Source organism: Stigmatopora nigra, chromosome 16, assembly GCF_051989575.1.
Source record: "Stigmatopora nigra isolate UIUO_SnigA chromosome 16, RoL_Snig_1.1, whole genome shotgun sequence".
Classification (NCBI taxonomy): Eukaryota; Metazoa; Chordata; class Actinopteri; order Syngnathiformes; family Syngnathidae; genus Stigmatopora; species Stigmatopora nigra.
In genome coordinates this window covers 6,825,439-6,849,669 of record NC_135523.1, presented here as the reverse complement: position 1 = coordinate 6,849,669, position 24,231 = coordinate 6,825,439, and the positions used below count along the sequence as shown (strand labels likewise).

Genomic DNA, 24,231 nt, shown 5'->3' with positions numbered 1-24,231 from the left:
AACTAAAATATATAGATAGATATTTCTGCTTCTTGGAATGTTATCCATTACTTTCTGAATAATACGTTTCCATTTTAGGTCTGACTCCACATTTGTTACCACAATGATACATTGACAATAATTCCAAAAAAGCCCCTTGCAAAGAGATAATGCTATTACAACCTGCTTTTGTCAAAGGACTTGGACACTAAAATGTCAATGATAAATATTTGACTGAACCATCATAAGTTGCGTCTGCCCTAAAAAAAATTGTCAACCTTTGTTACAGCATAAAAGCTCTCTGAAATAGATTAATCTTATGCGAGGACTTGGCTTCAGCCGTCATCTCAACTTGATAAACGACACCATTTTGGGAAATGTTCCAGCCAGTAATATAAACGAATATTTTTCTGATGATGTCTTTATTGCATTGCAACCTACATGCATCAATTTAAATAAATACAATCTACTTATATTAGGAGAGGGCCCTAAACTGTCTTCGATTCCTTTTACCTCCTTTTGGCTCTGCATTACTGCCCCTCCCACTCACTCTTGTCATTAAGCTGCCAATCAGTTGAGGAGAGGCTCAGTGTGCAATCTATCAGACTGATTCGCAGTGTCAGAAAGTAGCTGCTATAAGCAGCTTGAGATTGTGCCGATTGTGAACACAATTTAACTGACACAGCTCGTTTGACCATCATGATAATTAGAGCAAAGTCACGGTTCATCTCGTCTTTTAATGTTGGGTTTAAATCAGAATGCAACTTTTAGAAGAAAAAAAAGCTTCCTAACTGTCTTGACCTGGTAGTTTCATTTAAGTGGCCATCCTGATAGTCTAGAATAAGTTCTATGTCATATATTCTCATTTCTAGCCATTTCATGCTGGTCAAGTGTGTGTTGACCACTCCAGAAAAGTTTGTTAATGTTTTTGGAAAACAGCCAAGTTAGACCAGGCTATAGCGATAAACTTTAGTGTCTATTCTTATTAATCAACTTGTGAGCATGTTGGAAGATTTGCTTTCATTTACTTAAATAGAGTGTATGACCTGAGCCCCTTAGCCACTTCTCATGAGCTGTACAAGCACCGTACTTCTCCTTGCGCCGTCAATAAAACCTGATGATCCATTTAGATGTGTATCAATATTTAACCAGCCTCCCCCATTGAACTCAGCAATTATTGCTCAATTGATTTAAGATTGATTATCATTAGCTCTATAATTGCTGAGGTGTTCAGCATCAAGTGGTTATAGAACTTGGAATGGTTTGCGCAAGGTATGTTGGTTTGAGGACTTTTGTAATACTAGCTCAAATCTGACTGGCAACCAAACCAGGAATTACCCCTCTTCTGCATCTCAAAACAATATAATACAACATCAGGTGAGCGGCTACTTAGGGGTGACAGTAATTCTCTAAAAGAGCATCATTGTACTCCACTGCATTCCCCAACAATAAAGTAATATAAAAAATGCAGGACAATAATTAATTACTTAATTATTTCAATATCTGTACCGTTTATTTACCAACACAAGGTTTGGGGGGAGGGGTGCTGGAGCTTAACTCAACCAACCACAGGCAGCAGGCAGGGGAAACCCCAAATTGGTTGCCAGACAATCACAGGGCACACAATGTAACGGACAACACATTGCAATAATTGATGAAATAATTATACAAAACATGGATTGTATCCATCAACTGAATTTTTAAAACTAATAAAAAATTTAACTTGCTTTTTTATATTATCTTTTAATTTTTACGTTCCCCATTAAAATATTGAGAAGCGAATATGTAATGTAAATCGCACAACATAGCCCTCGATGCATAGCCTCCATTCTGTTGCCAGAGTGGACTAGAACTCTGCTGTTCTTTTAGTATCGTAATTAAATGCTTAAAAATGAATACTATATGAACTCAGTGTCATGGTTTACTTCAATTACAGAAGTAGACATATTTCTGCAATGTGTTTCTTGCAATCGGTTGTGAAGAACCGTTAGGGAGCCTAACACTGCAGGCTAGGCCTCCAGTGTTGGGGGCATAAGTGATGCCAGGGATTGGCAGCGGCATAAGCAATTTACTGGTAGAGTGAGAGCAACAAAGTTTCTCATGCTTATGCTCACGGTTCAAGCTAGTATTGGCGTTATATTCCTGTTTTTGTGGTTACATTTTACAAATAATGACACCTATAGAAAACAGACTGACCACAACACTAAACACAAGTGTAGCGATGGCCAAGTGTAACTCACTTAGCTAATTAAATTATTAATCAACCGACAAAGCCACTGAACAAGCAGTCCTCCCATCCACACAGAAGAAATTGCTTATTAATTACTTTCATGGGAGTTAAATCAGAACTTGTATTATACTTGCTTGCCTGAAAACATCGGCATCATGTTCAATACTTATGGATGTGTCGTGTATTTAGGAATACCATATTTAACAGAATACCATATTTAAAAAGATATAATTTTGTTTAAACTGATTTAATGGCCAGTTACTGTATCCATTGTTATCCAATGCTGAACAATAACACTAATAAATAAAGATTATTTCTGATGATGGTAAATTCCTTTGGTATTCTTTTTTAAAATTTCACCAAAAATACGATTTGTGTTCCCTACTGTGCTCCAGACAGATAATCATCAATTAACATTTGTGTGTATAATTGAATGATGCAAAAGCATTAGAAGTTGATTATTGAGAGACAAGTAGAAGCAACGAGACAAGTGAAGCAGTGAGGACGAAGATGGCCGAATAAACAAGTGCCCAAGGGAAATGGTTCTGCAAAGCTCAGACAAGGACAATGACAAAAAGTTTCGAATCATTTGTTGGGAAAAAGACGATGTCTTAGAGTAGACTAACTTTCAAAATATTCTCAGCTCCAAAATTGAAGTATGATACCTTGATGAATTCGTTTCGACTTTAAAAATCGCATAAGAGTGACAATTTCAAATTGGCCAATCAGCTTTTGGCAGTGATGAGTCACTGATGATGACTCAGACTGGGCAAGTTTACCTACATCTACGGTGCCACCTCGAGCCACTTGGGACCTCGATGCTTCGGGTGTCAGAAAATGGTCAACACGATTCATATCTGGAGCAAAATTTTCAGTTTTAGATTCCACAAGAACAACAACTTCTATTACTTGAGTAGGACCTAGAGATTCCTTCAACACCTATGAGCTTACTTAATTCCTAGTTTAATTGTAAAATAGTGACTCTACAAAGTTGTAATAGAAAGATTTTAACGAAGATGTATATAGTCACGCCTGCTAGAAAAAATGTGCCTGGAATGATTGCAATGGGTGTAGTGCTCACTAAGCAGTGATATATATAAAGCTCAATATTATAATGACTAAAGATCTGCTGTCCCGTAAGCACAAAGAAAAAAAATAAAAACATTGATTCGTAAGCAGAGGAAGCAAGAGGAAAGGGAGGAAATTATAATGAGTGTGAGGGAGGGAGGGTAGGAGGAAGGGAGAGGCATTTAGTTGGCAGACAGCTTCCTGATTCAGCCAGGCTGGGGAGCAGGCATTGCTGTCTCCTTCCATGTAAGTCATCTATCACTGCCTATTTCGAGGAGACCGACCCACTCCTCCCCCCCTCCACCACGTACACGCAAACCCCCAGTAGTGAGTAGTGAGGATTCAATCTCTTCTTGCCTCACAGTCATCTGCAGAAATGCATTTGTTCATCCTATACAGCAATGCTCAAAAACCTGCCGATAATCATCGAGCAAGGCCGGTAGGAATCGCGGTAGGGGAGTGAGCTCCCTTCGTGTGGGCTTTCTCAAATTTCTGAGGTCTATGGATATATTTGTGCCAATACAAAAGAGTTTGAGAGGTGTATTAGAGGTCTTTAAAGACAATGTGTGAGAAGACAAACATTTTGTGATTCATGAATAAAATGATAGTCAATAGTAATTTTCAAGGTGAGGTTATTAGGAATATTTGGGCTTTCTTTAAGATGCAACCCCATTAGGTATTGCATCTTAGACAACCTTATAATACTATTTAAGGACTCTCTCTTAATGTTGTTGATTTGCTTGCAGAACCAAATCCACTCCAATCACAAACATATTTGATATTTATGTGTCTTAGGCTACCTTTGTAACCTAGAGCATGACCTTATTATAACATTGAATCGAACAATATACCAAAAGGTAATTCCAGATCTGTGAAAGAGCCTGTTCTCTCCTATGTAACCAGTCAGCCTTTTTGTATTTGTGGCCAAGACACAAACATGGTCATGAGAAGTGTAAAGACACTCTCAGGCATTCTAAAACTACAATAAGACTAAAGAGCTCCTAATAAATAACAAACATTCTTTTGCAGGGGTCAGCACAAGTTGACAATGATCATAGCCAAGACAAGGGATGAAACACAACTTTGTTGTTGTCCAGAATTATTTTTTCTGTCTTTACTGCTCAGTCTTATTCATTTGCATAATCCCTGTGACACTGCGATTAATAACTCCTGTGTGATTTGCATATCTATGCCTGAAAGGACAGTCATTGGCAGTGCATACGGTCCAGCAAGTAAACAAACAATGATGTGTGTTTTAGCTGGATAATAGATCAGGAAAAGAAACGTCGATTGACTTTTCTTGGGATAAAATCACCACATATTCAGCAGTGATGCTTACAGTGCACTTTTTCCCTTTTCTCTCCTTGGTTTGGGCGATAATGAACAAGGGATTTTTGAGGAAATAGGACTATTTACAAGCATTTCCTTGTAACTATTGTATTTTTAAAAATGGGGTTTGACACACTGCTGCAAAACAACTATAGATCCTGTCATACAGCAATGTGTTTATTAATGTGTGCAATTGCTCAGATGATCTATTGAGAGCTCCTAACATTTGTTACCATAGTTTTTTTTCATGTTTTTAGTTTTACAGTGCCGCCATCTAGAAATCTATTTAGTAGTTATGTTTCCATTGAGTATGAATTAGCAATTGTTTATCAATGAATTACGCCATTATTTAGGACAAGATTAAATACCAAAAATTTGATTATAAAATCATTTAAATGAAAATTCTGATGAGTGCACTAATGGGGGGATATATTGGACTTGCTTCAACAGTGACCCCATGTGGGTAGAAATATGACTTCTTTTTCAATCATTTTCAGGAAGGGACTTTTCAAACAAATAATTCATCTTTCACAATATCGTAAAAAAATCAATGGAGGGATCTACGATACTGTATACTCCTTAAAAACTCATCATGAGAGGAAATACCTTACTCGCCATCTTGAAAAAGACATTATCATTGAATTTGAAAAAAATAAATATTTTATATATAATTTATTGATATATTTGATATATTATAGTAGCTGTGGGCTTCTTCAACTTTAGTTGAAAAAAATTATATATATATATATATATATATATATATATATATATATATATATATATATATATATATATATATATATATATATATATATATATATATATATATATATATATATATATATATATATATATATATATATATATATATATATATATATATATATATATATATATATATATATATATATATATATATATATATATATATATATATATATATATATATATATATATATATATATATATATATATATATATATATATATATATATATATATATATATATATATATATATATATATATATATATAAATGTTTATTCATCTGAATAAATGGCAATTTCAAGTATTAAAGATGAGATTAAAAAAAAATCCATTAATTAAAATACTTGCTTTAGGCTTAATGTCCTTTTTTTTTTTTAAATACATTTTTTGAAACACATTACGTTTACCACAAAACTTGTAAGGATGAATTGTTTTGCTGTGTTGGCTCTTGGCACTTCTGTGGGATGACACACACATTCCCACACATACACACACTTTCTCCTCTGGGGGACCAAAGGCTGCAAATGACAAGCCTGCAATGAGGTAATGACATTTTCGCCTGCATAATGTGGCAAAAGTCATCTTCCTTCAGCCCCAACAACAACAGAGCTATCAGGCGGGCACCAGTGACAAGCTCTGTTCTAATCGCCAGGTAAAGCTTTCCCTGCAGCTCAGGACTAAACCACGCTAACAACTAAATAATTGAACAGGGGCAATATGTTTAGGAATGGTGGAAGGGAGGCACATTGGTTGAGAAAAGGTGGCTGTGGATTCTTCAAAATCATGTCTGCAATCTTCACTGCTTGAGGTTACAATCATCAAACGTCTGGTTTGGTGAAAATGTCAAAGTACTTGGCACACAGTAACTGATCTGGAAATATTTTACCACGTTGCAACCCCAAAGAGCCTATCTATATTTGTTCAATACATATATAAGCCCATAGTGTTCTGTTGGCAGCTTGTTAAAGCTACACCTTGAATGTAAAATGTTATTGCAATAACTTGGTGTAAAACTGCATATTTGAACAGTGCCTTTGTTATAGAGATTTTGCAACCAAATGAACAAGACTCAACGTTGCCATGACGATAAATCGGGATTTTGGCATTCCCATCTTGTCTTGTGTTATTGCTTGCAATCCTACGTCCCAGTTTCACAGAAAAGGTTGCTAACAATGCATATAGATGAAGAGAAAAGAAAGTGGAGGTGGTGGTGTTACACACAGTCTGACCTTGGGATAGATGGGGACAGTTCTGTGGGCACTTAGGGAGTGGGATGGATGAGTTTGGAGAGAGAGTGAGAAAGAAGGCAGAAGATGATGTGTAGCAATGAAGCAGTCTCATACCTAGCCACACAAAGTGAGAACCGGTAGGGCAGTCATCTGAATCTGACGTGACCCCTTTATGCAGACGAGAACTTGGCCTTTGACACAAATAAGGGAACCACAGTGTACATGTCCATGTTTCTCAGTGGACAGGACAATGAGTAGAAAGGGGGCTTCGGAAAATTTAACCAAACAAATGAAAAAAATCAACACAGGAGTGACAGTCACTACGTAGGGATTCCGAAAAAGTAGCATAAAATGTTTATTCAAGCCTGTTAAAACTAAACCTGACTGCATTTTAGTTGCAAGGTATTTTGAGGTAAATGGAAAACAACAGGTATCTTATCAAGGCACATCTGTGTTTATATATGTGCCACACAAACAGCCCCATTTCTCTTTAAAGAGCATTCTTCCAGCTGTGAATTCTTTCTTGAACAGTCCCCAACAAAGGGGGGATTGTGGTGGAGACCTCAAGTGGCCCAGAGAGGTGTCACAGTAAACAGGGGTGTCAAAGACTTGTCACTGGTAGGTGGTTGAAAAGTATGAAAAATACCCTCTCCAGGGATAAATGTGGTGAAGAAAGAGTGTTTTTTTATGTGTGTGTTGGCCTTGACTCACTGCAGCCTGTTGCATCAACCCTTGTCAAACCTCCAGACAATAGGTCTCCATCTACACGGCAGACAGTTTTCGCCTTCAAGGTTGATGGCTGTATTTTTCATTTTGACAAATCATGCCAGGCAGAGATCAAAATAGTTGCCTTCATAAGTGAATGCTGACAGGTTCATTTTACTCACACTGAAAGTTATATGGGGCTGATTATTTGATGGATTATTAGGAGGAGATTTCTATTAAAAGCCATTTTAGGCAACAATGGGTTCAAGACCGTAATTTCCGACTGAGACAGATAGAACTATATGGTTACTGTATATTTTCTTTGGAGCCCATCCAGGCGGATTTCAGGCGAGAGAGACGCAGGGTACAATGAATGGACAATCCATCAAGTCGAAAATCAAACACCTAGTCTGCATTTACAAGGATTAATTAAATATTTGCCATCAAGATCCAGGTGAATTCTTCCATGACAATATAAAAAGATACTAATGTTGCGACACAAATTAATGTGCACTCAAATAGCATATTAAATAGATTTCAATTTGCAGGTTTGCATGCATAGATGGATTGTGCCAAAAAGTGCTCATGTGGATATCCGAAGCTTGCAAGTTGACAAGCATCACTGGAGTGCTTAAAAGCAAGAAACCCATTCTCCAGAGTAGGTGAAATGTGTTTATCAGTGTAAGGAATCTGGCAGTCTGGTGGTAGGAAAACTATATTTGGCTAGTTGGACAAATATTGTGTTTTGTGGAGGAGGTATTTGATTAAATTTTGGTGAAGAATTTGTCAGATTGAGAGAACCACCTCTACTTTTAAATGTAACGGTCAACGTGAAATAAGTGTTTCAGTACATTGCGAAAAGAGGTTGTAGGTTTATGTAAAACCTTTCTTGTAGAACCAACTACCTAACAAACGATAAAGCTAGTCTAAAGCAAGGACAAGTGGGTATGCAGAGTATCACAAGATTTAACTAGAAGTTGCATATTGTCAAAATACAATGATGAATTGTAACACAATGTTCAGATATCTAGTATGACTATTTTGTTGCAGGCAAGAGCTTTTGACTGCCTATCTTCATATATAGGAGTTTACTGCATTTTTTCTCCCCTGTCATTGTAATACACTAGGGATTTGTCATTACCTTTTATGTATTTAGTGTTCATGGATGGGATGATTCAAATTGTATTTAAATAAGTTTTCATTTTAGGATTGTTCATTTTAAGTTACTAAAAGTGGTTTCTTGTGCTAAAAATCATGAGCATTAATCAAAAGCGTATAAACTGAAATTCAGATAAATGGCACACAAATGGAGTAGTGCACAACCCAAGATTCCTCTTGAATGACAAAATGAATCCAGCAGAGTGGCTCACTCAGCCACTCACTTTCTGAACCTTTTGTTGTAATAATTCTTGATATAGGGATTAATATGCAATTCAAATCACAGGCTCGGATGACTCATTTGTTATTAACTTTCTCAGGGAGTGTAAAAATCTTTTTAGGGTCATCTGGATTCAGTGATTACTTTTGGCCTAGCAGGTGATTGCAAATTATAATGGTATATTTACTTACCTCATTGATTTCTTTGTTAATATTGAGGATAGCAGTCCCACGATGTACTGGTCTGTTCACTCCATACATTTTTGAAATCATATTAAAGAAAGAACATGATCCTCTGGTTGTTTTTTTTCCATCAATATGATCAAGTTCTCTTCTGAATAAATATTCAGAGCGTAATCTGTAGGTAGAAACAAGTAAATCACCAACGGGAAAGAAATATATATACAAATACATTATTTGCCATGAAAACTATGTTTTCAGTGGTAACACTGTGAGACAACAAGGTAATGTTTTCCCAACTTGGCTCAACAGGAAATCTATCTTGGTTGTGGGCTTGCCAAATCAGTGGGTTTTGGAAGATGTGAATTTATTCTCAGTTTATACAGGGGTCTTAGATAGGAAATCTGTAAAGGATCATTTTGGGGGGAAACAGCCAATCGCACAAAACAAACCAGTGAAAATGTAAATGTGTGCTATCCTGTTTCAAGAAAAAGACTGTTATGCATTGTCAAACTTACTACTGCATCAGAACCACAATAATTCCATTACTCAATAATAGATAATAGATCATTTTAGCTTCTGGCATTCAAAAAATGTTAACACAACGTACAAAACACTCTTGGGTATGCCCTATTTTGTAGCTCGAGATTCCACGCCAGTTTTTATTAGCAATACAAGTTTGTACAAATCAGCCACGATGCCTTCTGGCGGCCAAACAAACTGAAAGGATTATACCGTTGACAGTGAAAATAAACAACAGAACATGGACCAATTTACACATTATTTTATAATTGCATACCTTACCAGTGCAAGCCACAAACAGGGTGCAAATTGTAGTTCACACACCGACTGCTGAGTCGGGTCCCAGTAGGGTGCTACCTAATGATACTAGCTCATGGTAGATGGATAGCTGAGCTGAGTCTCACTTTAGAGGCGAAGGCCAGCTTGGCCATTTTAAAAGCACAACAGGGTCACTGTAATGTTTGGCATGCTGCTCAGAGTCTGTGCGTTAGTCACACAGAGTCACCTGGGGAATACTTTCTACCTCCACTGATCACTGGCCTGCACCTCCTGGCCCTGAGAAATCAACAGCCAGGATTTATGGATTTGCCTTAGATTGGCTGTCCCACATTTGTACCCCCATAAATACTTTTACAGCTTTGCTAATGCCACTATGGGGAATAAACAAGGTTACTGTGGATGTAGGTGAGGATGGGGATTTTCAGACATCTCACAATTAAAAAAAAAGCTGAAGGAACAACTTCAATGGAGATGAACATCTAATGTAAATTCTACTGCGGTTTATCAGGGTAAGAGTGGTTTTACAAGCCAAATCTCCAACACATCAATTCAAACACCTGCAATAAGCAAAGCTTTGGAATAACACAGAAAAGACAGGTCTGATCATTCCAAAAAACTTGACTTATACCTGTTTGATGATTAAATAAAACTCCTACTTAAATCAAATGACCTTGGTCTTACGATCGAAGACATTTAGGTTACATTTTTGAAGCACATTACTTCCCTTCAGCTTTAAATGCTACTTATTCCGACAACTTCATTAAAATTGCAAGGCTTCAACCAATTAAATATGCATCATGAAGCCATCACTCTCTTCATAATGAATAAGCGCTCCTTAGAATTGACACTTGTTCTCCAAGTGACTTTGACTCATGGGACTAAGGCTGGCTAGGAAATAACCAAGTGAGGACTTGTCCTACAGGTCTTGAAAATAATTCAGAAAAAGGCAAACCAAATATCAGATCAATTGTTTAGTGTGTGCAGACACGCTACACATTTGTTATACAACTACAACGTGCAGTTAATTTGACTAGTATGGTTGCACATACCTCATTTGTCTAGGCATTTTTTCTAGTTTCCAAAAGAGGTGAAATATTTACCTGAGGTTTTATAGCAACTCGAAGGAAGCAAAGTGAGTTGAGTCAAATATTCCAATAAGCACTTGTCTGCAGCTACAGAAGAAAACAGACAAACACATACAGCATACATCTTCATCTGAGTCGCCTTACAAAAGGTTAGCGTTTATCTTGCTCAAATCTTACCTGATAAATGCCTTACTAACTCAATAGTTCCACAGTGGGGGTGCACATTTGTCATCGTTGGGATGACATGCAGAGTTGGTCACAGATGGGACCCCCGTATCCCTCATGTAGAAGATATGGGCTGCAGGTCAGACCAGATGAGTGCATGTAATGGATGAACTTGTTTGGAGCTTCACGAAAGACATTTTACGTGTGAACATTTTTGTATGCTACAGAAAGGCTGCAGTGGAATTTCCCTTTTGTGTCTAAATAAAGAGAACCAAATTAATTAGTATCTAACAAAAAATTACGAGCTATGAAGTCCAAAGTCCAAAACATTTAGAAAACTACACCAGACTGAAAATCAGTAGTAATTCTGAGTATTCATATACTATTATGTAAATGGTATATATTGAGTACTTACCCAATATAGCTATAATAGAAATATTTTATACAGTCTAAAAAAATATCAGTGGGATTCTGGCATTGGAAAGTAGATGCCGGGTAAACTGCGCACTATAATAATCAAATTTCAATGCAAGTCCAATATACCATTGCAAACAGTTACCTTGATAAATTAACAACTTGTGCTGATTTTAAAAGTAACTGAGTTAACTTATTAATCGTATTACCTGAAAGAAAATAGGTTCAAAATTGTTATACTTTTCACAAAAGCAGCCTCTCCATCAACTTTTAAAACTAGCCCCAAGAACCCAAACATTCCATCAAATATGACAGTTTGTTTGTCTTGTTTTAAGTAAGCTAGATAACACTACGTTGACAGTACAGTCTATAACAAACCTCAATGTTTTTATCTTTACCTGACACAAACTCAATATGGAGACAGACATTTGAGGTTGAAAACATAATGTCTGTTATGCATTCATTGCTGTTTATTTCACTGGCTACTTGTTATGTAGGTTGCACAGAGTTGTCAACATGTTGAAAATAAGAGTTGTGCATATGTGATGCCACTCCCCAAGACAGAAAGTAAAGTTTGTATATATATTAGAAAAGTTGATGGCATTCCTCACAGCTTAGTTTGAAAATAATACATTGTTCATTGTTTGCCTTTAGCTCAAAACAGTTTATGCTTCAATCATTCCCTTAACATGTATTGGAGATAGGGGTCTACTATTGTCCAATTATGAATGAAAGCGCGTCCTAGGCAATGTTAGAATGACCCTCATAGTCTTTGGAATTCACAATCGTTACAATACAGTAATGTTCAATGACTTGGTCAACAATTTCAAAAAATGATTTCAATTTTTACTAATTGTGAGATATAATGACATCTGTTTTGAGTGGTTAAGTAGACAACAGCTAAATTGTAAATGTCATATTACATTTATAAAATAATGTGGGTAGCAACGGAAAAAGATCAGTGAATTAATGCTCACAAGAAAGTATTGACTGTTGCAAGCATACTTTTGGAATAGTTCAATTTTATATTGCTTGCATATCTCCAGCAATAAATAAATAAATTAAAAAAAAAAAAAATATATATATATATATATATATATATATATATATATATATATATATATATATATATATATATATATATATATATATATATATATATATATATATATATATATATATATATATATATATATATATATATATATATATATATATATATATATATATATATATATATACACACAGTTGTGACTTAGAAGGTTGTGTCAGTGAAATGAGCTTCATAGCATGGCCTTTTAGCTGGTGACTTCTGAGCCCAATTAAATAGGGCTCATTGGAGGCAAACGCCACAAACGCTACAATGGGAAAGTCAAAGGAGCTCAGCATGGATCTGAAAAAGTGAATCCTTTTGATCACAACTTTATATATGTACATACATACATGTATGGGCTGCTCTGTCTTCCCAAATGCTGTCAATTAAACAAACAAAAAATATATATATTTTTTTGTTTGTTTGTTTGTTTAATTGACAACATTTGGGAAGACATAGAACAACCCATGTGTCATTCAAAGTCTTTGGGTGGTCATCACAACCTGAAGTGAAACGGCACCTCATCGCAAATACGGCATCTCAAACCTTAATTTGTCTTTGACTGACATGCACCCCTGTAGACTTCTACTACTACTTCTACTACTTCCCTACAGAGGACGAACAACAATTTGATTTCCAAATCCTCTCATATGATAGCTGCTGAGTGTGAAAGTTCACTCTCTTAGGTTTCCTTGCTGTAATAACAGGTAGAGCGGGGTAGGATTTTCAAGGTAAACTAAAGCGGCTGCAGCAATTTCCTACTGACTTTACTCTATTTGGTTTGTTCGCAGTATTACCCCCTCTACCCCACCTTCTTACTGCTATCTTTTTTCCCCCAAGCTACGACTGCCAATACTTGACCGTTGAGACACTTTCCCAATCTTTGGATATTGGGGTTTCAGAGGGAAAGTTATCATACCAATTATATGTTGACCGGTATCTGTAGACGCTAAAAAGAGACATGACCTCATTTTAATAAAAAATAATGTTTTATTAAATAAAAGGATGAAGACGACTTTGGATGATCACCTGAAATTCAGCCAGACGAGGTAAAAAAAAAAAACATTGTCAAAAACATTTTGGCAACCTTCAGTAAATACTATTGAATTCACTGAATTCAAATAGGGAAACAATAGCACTATGCCCTTGTAAATCTAGATCAAAGTGCTTCAAAGGTCAATGCTTCATGTTCTAATGGCGACACAAATAGAACTGCCCTTTTTTCTTTTTTTCTCCAAAGGATATGTTCAAATAAGGATACAAATGGTTCTGCTGGCCCACAAATTCAAGCCTTGGCATCTTGAATGAATAAAGTATAAAGACATATTGAAAAGAAAGCATCAAAATGTGAACTCTGTCACAATTCAAGAAAATAGATCAAAATGCTCTTTGTGACTTTGCAATTTTGTCTTTTGTTTGCTATTTTTTTCCATTCTTTAATGTTAAAACCTGAATTAGAACTTAAGTTAACCTATTTCTTTCATCAATAACCTACACTCACGCAGTAATTCGAGAAAATAAGCCGTGTTCTTGTTGCAAACTCACACCTGTGCATAATAGTTCAATGCATGACATTGAAAAACAAGGACTAGATATAATCAACAAAATATGTTTGGATTCTCTCCACAAATAAAAAAAAAATATATATATATATATATATATATATATATATATATATATATATATATATATATATATATATATATATATATATATATATATATATATATATATATATATATATATATATATGTATAGGTTATCTGAATGAAATTTATAATTATACACTGTATATTTTCTGATAACTAAATAGCTTATATAGTATAAGCACTTTAAATTAAGGCATACCATCCAATTAATGAAAAGCTCACAATTTGATGTAACAAGGTTAAATAATAAATGGGGGGCATCTGGAAAAACATTATTAACATATTTCATGAATACTACACATATTTTCATACTGGTCAGAAAGAATAGAAATATCTAGTTCTAAGAAAGTACCAACCTGTAAATGTTATCGTTGCTTTCCTCTTTTCTTGGTATCATTATTGTCTTGTTTCGGTCTGGCTGATCGAGCAAATTGCTGGAATTGTCAGTTAAGCGCTTTGAAAAAGGAAAGCAATGTTAATATGTATACTTCTGATTCTGGTTTGAAGCTATGATTAATGATTATATCAATGTGGCTTGCACTTGACTGGCAACCAGTTCAAAGTGTACCCCACTTGTCCATAGTCATAGTACAGGACCATCATAAAACAAATTAGGACAAATATGGTATGCATCATATCTGAATGACCAAAGCAATTGATAAAAAGGATACAACCACGAGAGGTTTGTCAAAGAGAACATAGCCATTGGTTTCCCGCAGGGCTTTTTCAGCACTCTGCTCAGTGGAAAGTCCAACAAAGGCTTGTCCTTTCATCCGACCCTCTTTCATTAAGACCACGTCAAACCTGGCAAAAAACAGAGAGCAATGGACTTCTGTTAGCACTCATAAATCCCATACACACATCTGCGTCCCTTACTACCAAAAAATGCATGCATTTGAAAACCAACTGAGGCCGGCAAAATACAGAAAAGTGTGTAAGGATCTTTAACTACGGTTTTTATGGCACTGCAGTAGGGTTTGAAAATAAGAATGTTGGGAATGGAAAAGCTTTACATTTTCTCCTATTAAGTACAGCCTGCTATATCCTAAGCGACACTCCTGAGAGCCCTCGGACTCAGATGGGATATTTTCAATTGCAAACAGATCAGCTACTGGTGTGGCATGATTATAATCTTGTCAATTTTCCAAAAACTTCTAAACTGGGTTTACTTTCTTCATGACTTCTGTGTATTTTGTATATTTAAATAAGCTTGTGGTGTAATCAAGTCAAACTCTGTATTTAAACACAATTGGGAGGTTCATGCTATAGAACCCTCCAATATAGCATGGTTGAATCTGTCTATATGTGATATATCTTTTTCTTTAATTTGGTCAGGACCAGAATGAGAGATTTGAATGAACACAACCCAAGAGTATGGCGCTTGATCCAACAAAAGCTCACTCTAAGGTCCCGGGTGGAATATTCATTTAAAAGTACACCAGATGTACAAACAAACAAAAAAAAACAAAGAATCCCTGCTGATCTATGTGTCAAGTTGGATCCTTTTTTAATAACGTAGAAACAGTGCATTACTAGAATCTCTCGAGAGAATGTGACAAATTGCCTAAATCAGAAATAACTCATGAATAGGCTGTAGTCTAAATAAGAGGTTTTTGTGAGTCTTTTGTTACTTAATTGCTATTCTGTTGAAGCAGTCCTTAAAACCAAACTATTTTCTCTATGATTGGTTAATTTATTTTTTAAAAAGGACACTTACATATTTCTTTCAACTTCTGATGAAGCATCAATGTATCTCCCATAAATGTACTTTAGGTCCTGGAACACAAATAAAAAGACAAATATCACAGAGCTAATTATGGGCTTGTTTTACATTGACATTCAACAATGCAGGAAAAATATGATGACTTAAGCGAATAAGCACAAAACGGGACAACCACAAATGGGTCAAATGCCAGAAAAGGACATACTTTCTCCTCCACTTGTTTTGCGATATTCTTCACATAGAGCCTGCAAGTCGGCTCCCCTGGCTCGTAATTTTTAAACACCGACATCCTTTTTATCTCTGTTTCAGGAAGGAAACAGTGATTTGGGAGTCATATTCGAGTGTTGGTGCAGGGATGTGTGTTTAGTCATCTCTATGTTTACCATCTTTTGAGAGACGTCCTTTCTCAAGTTCTTTTCTTGAGATGACATCAGAGGGGAGATCTTCCTCTTCCTCACTGTGGTCGTCACATTGTTGAGGTGATTGGATGCTCGGGTAGATCTTCCCAAACCCTTCTGTAGCATCATTATTGTTGGAGGTAATCTCTCCACCGTCCATTTCTGAAGGATAAACAGGAATAAAATTCAACTTATTAACTTGATGGTGAACACTAGCTTTACTTTATTCCTAAAAATTAACCAGCCCTATGTAATAACAAAAGAAACATAAAAAAATGGAAATTCTAGAGATGCATCAAAACCATTTAGTCAGGTGTGAGTCAGTGCACTCCTGCTATTGTCATCTGCCGCTAACACCTGCAGGTTGACTGTCTCGCTCATCATTAACTGTGAGGTAGCTTTTTGCCATCTTTACGGAGAGATTAATGTCAAAATAAGATGTTAGAGCATTCAATTCAACAGTAAATGATTTGTTTTCAAATATAAGGCTCTTGATGTTATTTAAGGATATTACTAGAGCAAAATTTTCAAGAGAAAAGGACAAATTCTGATTTCTATCATTACAAGCAGGTGATATTGTTATAAAATCCAAAAAGATCAGGTGTTAAGCAATGGCTGTATTTTAATGTGACACTCTGCTTCCAACCAGAATGTACCATTTACCTTTTTCATTAGTATGAATGTCATAACATTCTATTTTATGTAAAAACTCATCATCAGTCACACAGTCATATATATATTTTTTATGTACATGTGTAGACATATAAATATATGTATATATAAATATAAATACACATAAATATATGTATATGTGTATATATAAAGAATACACAACATGGAGCAAAATGGTATTACAAAAAGTGTGAGTGAACTAGAGCGAAGATTTTTTTTCTTGAATATCTGATTCTCCCCTCCTCCCCTAACCCCCTTTCATTTCAAAAGCTTGTTTATCAGACAAAACAAGACTAATCCAAAAAGCCACCTGTCGTTATTTATCTTGGCTCCACGCCTTTAGGAAATCTACTGTGCTTCACTTCGAGATCGGTTTTACTTCTCTGGAGTTTGCTGGAGAGTCAAGTTGTAGCAAGAGATAAGGTGTCAAAACAACTATATAAGGAAAAACGGCAAAGTGCACAGCCGACAAGTAACACAGAAAGTACCAGGCGCCTTGCTTTCCCAAATGACATTTCCCCACACTGATAATGGCACCACCTTTTCAGTGGAAGCTGGCTGTTCCTGTGATATACAGTATTGCTATTCAGATTCCCCACATAGATAGCAAAAATATCAAAACACCTCTTGGCCTAATCTGATAGTATGAAACAGTGGCCCGGGTAATCTAATCTAAATATCAAATGCTCAGCAAATTTAACAATATCTATGGGATAAACTAGTAGATCACTGCAAGGAACACCCACTGACATTTTTAAGATACATACCTTTAAAATGATGAAAATACTTACGTTTTTTTACACAAGTAGAGGGGAATTTTATGCCATATGATTATTGGTTATGATTAAAAAGGGTTGAAGCTCACAGTGGTTTACAACTGTAATAGTGATATGCTAGTATTACAACTGTACTTGAATGGCATCATCAAACAAACATATCTTCAGTAAAAGCTAAATAATTATGTACTGTTGAAATAAAACAGCATTTAAAACAATATCACTATATTTCACAGAAGACATTGAATTATTGCCTCTATTTTTATTTACGTCATAAAGTCATACCACTTAAGGAGTTATATATATTTTTAACTTTGAAGACAAATGCTAATAGTCACACAGTGACTGCTAGATGAAAATGGCTATTCAAGATCTAACCAAAAAAGAAGGAGTCTTACTCATACCTTCATCACACTCCGTCCTACTCCCTTCCACCCTGGCTGCCACTTCTGGAACTGAAATGTGGAATTCTATTTTCTTCAGTCCAGTGGGGTTGGGTTGCTCAAACACGTCTGATGGCTGCATGACTGGAGCGCTGAAGACAGCAGAGACACTTTTTCTGAGCACACACCTTCTAAAAGAATTCACAATAAATCCTGTGCAGCATTGGGGGCCTTGGATTTTCTGGTGAACAATTCCCAGTCCATCCAGCCTTAGACATTAGGCATAAAAACTCGAACAGAGTTTGTGTCATATTGAGGGGAGCATGGATATTGCATTCCTAAATCAGCAATGTATTGGTAACACATTACAATAGAAGCTCCTTTTTTAAATATTTTATCAGCAAGTGATACTGAATGTAAACGTGAGAACGTGCATGAATAGTTCCATTCTACCTCTGAGAGTCTGTTTTGGGCACATAGAGTAGATCCTTGATTTTGGGCTTCTTTCTCTTGGAGGATGTTTTAGATCTCAGGGGTCTTTTGCATGCTTGGTTGACTAGACCCATCAGACGGACAATCCTGAAGCAAAGACAGCATTGGGAAAAGGACAAGTATTCGGTGGTACCTAAAATATTTATTGCTGTGTTAAGTGTGAATTAACTGTGAACGCAAGTGAAATGTGTTAGTATAAATGATACATGTTGCGTGCACGCTAATGTGATCCCGGAGTTGGAGAAATTAATTACTTTAAAACCAAAAATCTGAATTAAACAAGAAGTGTGCAGTTATATGTCAAAAATAATAATTCAACTACCAATGAACAGCATTTTACATCAAGATTATGAACTTGCATGCATGTATTTTCTTTTAACAACTGCTTACAATTTGCAGCAACATGTTGCAATGTGTCCTATATTAGAAAAAAAGTGTCATAGCACTTCTAGTGCCTTGAATGTATAAAAATGCTGTGTGAGTAAATTTACCAAAATATTTAGGTAAATAAAACTACAAATTGGATAAATTGTAAAGGTCTCCATATGTGTATTTTCAAAGTAACACCCACAATGTGAAGCCATGTCCCTATGAGCCACATGAATGACTCACCTTTCCTTCTCTTCATCATCCCCACTCTCATACTCTGATTCCTCATCGGATGACATCACCATTTCCACTGCTGGTATTGGTGGGAGATCAGGAGGCAAGGGGGGACGCATAGGGATGGTTGGGGCAGAAGGAAGGTGGTCAAACTGCAAGAAAAAATATTTTTTAAATATCCAACTCCTTTCAGATTACTTACAATGTTTGGATTTCAGTTTTATTTCCAAGCAATTGCTGAGAAAATTACTAACAAAATCAAAATCCTGACAAAACACACTCACCAGAAGGGGTCTGGGAGTCATGGGTCCAAATGGACATGGTAAATTCATCTTGTTCATCAGATGCAGAACCTGGTTAATGAAGGATAAACTTGTAAAACATACACAGCCTGTGACTATAAAAGACATAGTACTGTCTAACAGATTGCACAGGTTTTCCATTTTAAATTCTTGGATCAAGGAGAGATTGAGGTGTGCGGCATGAGTGAAGTGAGGAGGATGCTGTTGCTAATGCAACACAACAGCGCCACCATGACACTAAACATGCAAACTGCAGCACTTTAAAATCAAAGAAAATCGTCCTGGGGAAATGGTTAATCCATAACTCATGCTTCCCACTTATGGTTTATTATTAAAATGCACAAATTTGAATTTAAAATGGTGAATGCTTGCTGGATAATGTTCAAAAGAGGTTGCATGTGTTGAAAGGAGAGATCTCAGATGAAAATAATTTCATAATAACTAGTCTCCTCTGGCTACACACACACACACACATGCCAATATGATCATCAACATATTGAGTGTTTGGAGAGCGAGTATAAAATTGTACTCACTTGAACATAAAACTTTGGCACACACAAGAGGGCATTTGTTATATTTGTCAGAACGCTATTGGAAGGAGGCGGGTACAAATACTTCAAACTGGGATTTGGCTGATATTTCAACCTGTAATTAGAAGAGAGAGATGGGAGAGAATGTAGAATAAATAAAAAGCCACCATTTTTCAAAAGGAAAACACAAATACTTTAAGTAAAATGAGGAATGAAAAAAGATTAGCACAAAATATTAAGATTTCTTAGGCAAATAACCCTTAGGCAAATAACCCTTAAAAAAGATTGTCACATTACATGAATAATTGATCAAGCTCATTTAGGAAAAAAAAAACACTTGAGAAAAGCATCAATTCATCACATCGTTTAGTCACGTCACAGACAATGGCTGAACAGCAGTTAAGAAAAATACAGCACATTCTATTCATCAGTAAATATGCATTTTTACTATAAATTAACATTACAAAATTGCAAAAAAAACTATCTATCAACTAAGGATATGTTCGACACTTACCCAAGACTTGGAGCAATGCTTGACTCTGAGAAAGCAGCATTAGGCTGCTTATTTTCTGGTTTGCCTTTTGCTTCTTTGTCAATTTTATTACTGCAGGAGGGAAAAAAAATGTATCACCTTGCCCTAAATTAGTAGACAATGTTAATTATTAGGTAAACCTACCTACCCATTTGAAACAGGTGGATCTTTCAACACTGTGATGTTGTCTTGGCCTTTTGCAAACTCCACTATAAGCCTTCGATTGAGAATCTCTAGCTGATGGAGCCGGCTAAGAGCCTTTAAGAGATAGTTGATGGGTAAACAATGCTTGAAAGATGCAAACTAGAAAATGTATCAGAGTGTGTAATAAACTGAGCATCTGTATTTATTTATTTTATTACAGACTCACCTTTTCTGCAGCTTTTTCATTGCAAAATGTGGCAAATGCTGTGTGTTTCTGTGGATAGAAAAGAGAAACATGAAATGAGGCAAAGAGCCACAGTATATACAAAATATGATAAGAAGCAAAGAGACACATTCATTTTGCCCGGGGAGCCGCATGCAGCTCGAGAGCCATGTGCTCACCACACCAGTAGTACAATTAGCAAATCAATTGTATTTATTTTCTTTAAACGTGCCTTTTAACTAGTCTGTTATGAAATATGAGTTTATTTTAAAATCAATGTATTTATTCATTTAAAATTAAATGATGAAAAAACCTACCATCCGACCAAAGTTTGAGAAGACCCTAACAGACTGGGCTCCGAAATACTTAAGAAGATCCTCCTTTTCATCCTCGCTCAGCTCAGCAGGTAAATGACGGACCAAAAGCGTCTTGCTTCGATGCTTCTGGGTCGGTTCTTCAGGAAGATCCATTTCTTTGCGTGTCAGCAAAGCGAAACTAAACCCTGCAATGGATAGTGTGATATATTAAGCTAAGAACACAGTCATTTCGAGTGATGCTAATGTAAAACCAATCAATTAATCCAAAATTAACTGGTTGTCCCTAAAAGGCAGTATTTCTTCCCTTCCTTTTTTATTTTTATTATTTTTAGGTCTATGTACAACAGATAAAATACCACAATACAGTGGTAAATTGAGAATCGTACCAATAATTCCCAATGAATCACATTGTACTGTGGGTCCCACATAGCATTATCAGACTTTGGCGTGAAGCCGTATTTACAATCAATTCAACTTTTTAACCAGCGTATTTCCACTACTTTGATATTCCCTTAAAGGTAAATCATTTTATAAACAAATATGAACATAATACATACTCACCTTTAGTTTTCTAGCAAGCTGAAGTATCCCTAGCCTTGGTATCACTCGTATACGGAACTAGATGCGATATGACTCCGGTGAGAAAACAGCAACTGCCATTATCACTTGACGGCCATATTGTGTCAGTACCCCCTGGTAAAACATAGACGAGTAATCTTTTAGACAGCTGAGAATGTACTTTGAATTAGATAGCTTCTCCATTTTTAAATGTTTGTCAACTATTTTATTCATAATCTTAAAAGATGCAGTAAATTTATGGTGTACTTAACCTTAACATATCTTTTTTTCAGACGATTTCGCTCAGTAAAGAGTATTTTTATGAGGGATATTACTTGCCTTACTTTCACTGTAATAGAGCCTTCCAGTTTTATTGAATGGCTTAAAATGGTCACCGGCCACTAACGCGTCAAAGGCTGACTTTTTGCATCTAGTCTTATTTCTGTGATGACCATATCGTAGCACGTCTACTGCCATATACTGTTGTTCTATTCCAAAACATGTGAGTAGTAAGCGGAGCCATGTGTTCAAGAAAGGTACTGTAATTTTCCCTTTAGTTCATAACGGGAACGCATATAGCTGTAGCATGTAGCTGCTAGTAGCATTTTCCCTCTACTTTATTGCATTTCTGCATGTTACATTATTTTCAAAAGTGGTCATGTGAAATCAATGAAATATTTGACATTTGAACAATTATGAAGTTATTTTTAGCCACTAGATGTCAACCTCAGCACATGAAAAAGAGTATTATAGCTATGGTGCTGTGTTGCAATGACACAATTCACAAGGATGCATTTGGATGATGACAATAATGAATAATATTAAACTCCTTTTGACAGGTAATTCCCACGATGACCACCAACTAATGCATCAACTTTAGTATACTGTGCATCAGTCTGATGTTTATTTTTCTATTCATTCATTCATCTCATCTCGTTTTCTGAACTGCTTTATCTTCATTAAGGTTACGCGGGGTGCTGGACCTTATCCCAACTGATTCCAGGCCAGAGGCGGGGGACAGCTTGTATCAGTGACCAGCCAATTGCAGGGCACAAGGAGACGGGTAACTATCCATGCACACACTCATACCTAGGGGCAATTTAGAGTGTACAATCAGCCTACCCTGCATGTTTTTGGAATGTTGGGGTAAACCGGGGTCTCCACACAGGTGGACTGACCTGGATTTCAACCCAGGACGCCACATTTGTGAGGCTGAAGCGCTAACCACTCAATCCACCGGGCCACTTTTCTATCAATTTATTATTATTTTATTTCGAATGTACCAACACATTTTCATTCATAAGTGGCAAAACTACTTATTGAAGCTAGCAAGCCAATGAGGAGTATTTTGAAGGTCTCCAGCTTACTATCACCAGCCCACAGAAAACCCCTGTAACACTTCTCAAGATGCTTCCAGATTCCTTTCCAAATGAGGTCTTTTCTTTGAGGAGCAATGCAAGGGCATTCCTCATCAGGGAGACACAATGCCCCCTTTCACCATGACCTGACTCAGAAATTTCACAGGTGATGGGAGGAACCATAGACAGTCAACTCTCCTTTTCGCCAATGTAATGCAATGAAGGGGAAGGAAGAGACGCTGTAGGGAAGTGGCTATATGGAAGAGAGAAGAAAATGTGTTTATACAAAGATGCATGATACAACTGAAGCATCAAAACCAAATCAGAAGAAAATAGAGCCTTTTTAATGACAAATCAGATGGTAACAAAGGACACGGATAGTCAGAAAACTTGTCATGACACTGATTCTCACCATTCATGGAGGGTGTAGTACCAGTATGCACATTAATGATATCAATGTATGTGATCCAAAAGGATATAAGACATTCAAGCAACTTAAAAGCCAAAACAACATAAAGATGAGTACATTAGAGTGGGTGAATATGTTTAGTGAGGATGAAACCCCACCCTTTCCCCATGTTTGTCACAATGAACAAGGTCATATAAATAGCAACAATTTTCTTATTTGGGGGGCATTTATTGAATATTTATATCAAGCTAAGGGTTGGATTAGGAGATTATGGTTTTCATATATTCCGCTGTCATGCATGCAATATTTTTAGAATAATGCTTACCATTTTAAGGCAACATTGCAGATATGCATTCATTTTCTGAACCGTTCATCCTCTCAAGGGTTGCAGGGGTGTTGGAGCCTATCCCCGCTGGCTATGGGCAACAGACAACCAATTCAAGGTGTCTCCCACCTGATGGTGAGTTTAAACTGGATAGAATGTGCCAAGCAAGCAAAGTAAAATAGAAATGGAATTAGATTTGCTTAAAGTTGGAGCTGCTGTATATTACGCAGTTTCTGCATCCGAATGTCGTTAAAGGGGTTTAGCAGCTCTTTCTATTGATGAGTGTTTTTTTCCGGATAATTTGATTTACCGCTGTGTGGATAATCAACGTCTCAATCAAAATAATACTGAGACCCAACTCAAAAGTTTGTACCTGGCTTTAAATGGGTTTATTTGATGGTAAAATAAAAAAAAA

At 36.2% G+C, this 24,231-nt stretch overlaps 2 protein-coding genes across 3 annotated transcripts in view; both read right to left on the bottom strand.

The window, feature by feature from the left end:
* The window catches only part of ntng1a (netrin g1a), a 127,515-nt gene extending 116,472 nt beyond the window's left edge, over positions 1–11,043 (bottom strand). Inside the window, exons 1-3 of the mRNA XM_077735850.1 lie at positions 10,928–11,043; positions 10,766–10,837; positions 8,877–9,042 (exon numbers count right to left, since the gene is read on the bottom strand). The gene's annotated coding sequence lies outside the window, so the exon portion shown is untranslated. The remainder of the gene's footprint in view (positions 1–8,876; positions 9,043–10,765; positions 10,838–10,927) is intronic.
* A 2,349-nt stretch (positions 11,044–13,392) lies between these two features.
* Positions 13,393–21,841, bottom strand: rnpc3 (RNA-binding region (RNP1, RRM) containing 3). Of its 2 annotated transcripts, none has more exons than XM_077735860.1 (16): positions 21,728–21,841; positions 21,167–21,351; positions 20,853–20,900; positions 20,631–20,740; positions 20,465–20,554; positions 19,954–20,065; positions 19,403–19,471; positions 19,128–19,270; positions 18,477–18,602; positions 18,045–18,175; positions 16,178–16,354; positions 16,000–16,094; positions 15,789–15,847; positions 14,743–14,875; positions 14,428–14,505; positions 13,393–13,451 (listed from the first exon to the last, which is right to left on the bottom strand). In XM_077735860.1, exons 2-15 carry the CDS (start codon positions 21,317–21,319, stop codon positions 14,437–14,439), a joined length of 1,515 nt encoding a protein of 504 aa, XP_077591986.1. In that variant the 5' UTR covers positions 21,320–21,351; positions 21,728–21,841; the 3' UTR covers positions 13,393–13,451; positions 14,428–14,436. The 2 variants fall into 2 exon arrangements, with proteins under 2 accessions (XP_077591986.1, XP_077591985.1); XM_077735859.1 differs by lacking the exon at positions 13,393–13,451 and adding an exon at positions 13,458–13,721.
* Between the last annotated feature and the right edge of the window lie 2,390 nt (positions 21,842–24,231).

Coding starts and splice junctions, on each gene's coding strand:
- rnpc3 (XM_077735860.1), bottom strand. CDS start 21,319: ATGGATCTTCCTGAAGAACCGACCCAGAAGCATCGAAGCAAGACGCTT. Junction 20,741..20,852: donor ATGAAAAAGCTGCAGAAAAG/GTGAGTCTGTAA, acceptor TATCTCTTAAAG/GCTCTTAGCCGGCTCCATCA. Junction 15,848..15,999: donor CAAAACAAGTGGAGGAGAAA/GTATGTCCTTTT, acceptor TTTGTGTTCCAG/GACCTAAAGTACATTTATGG.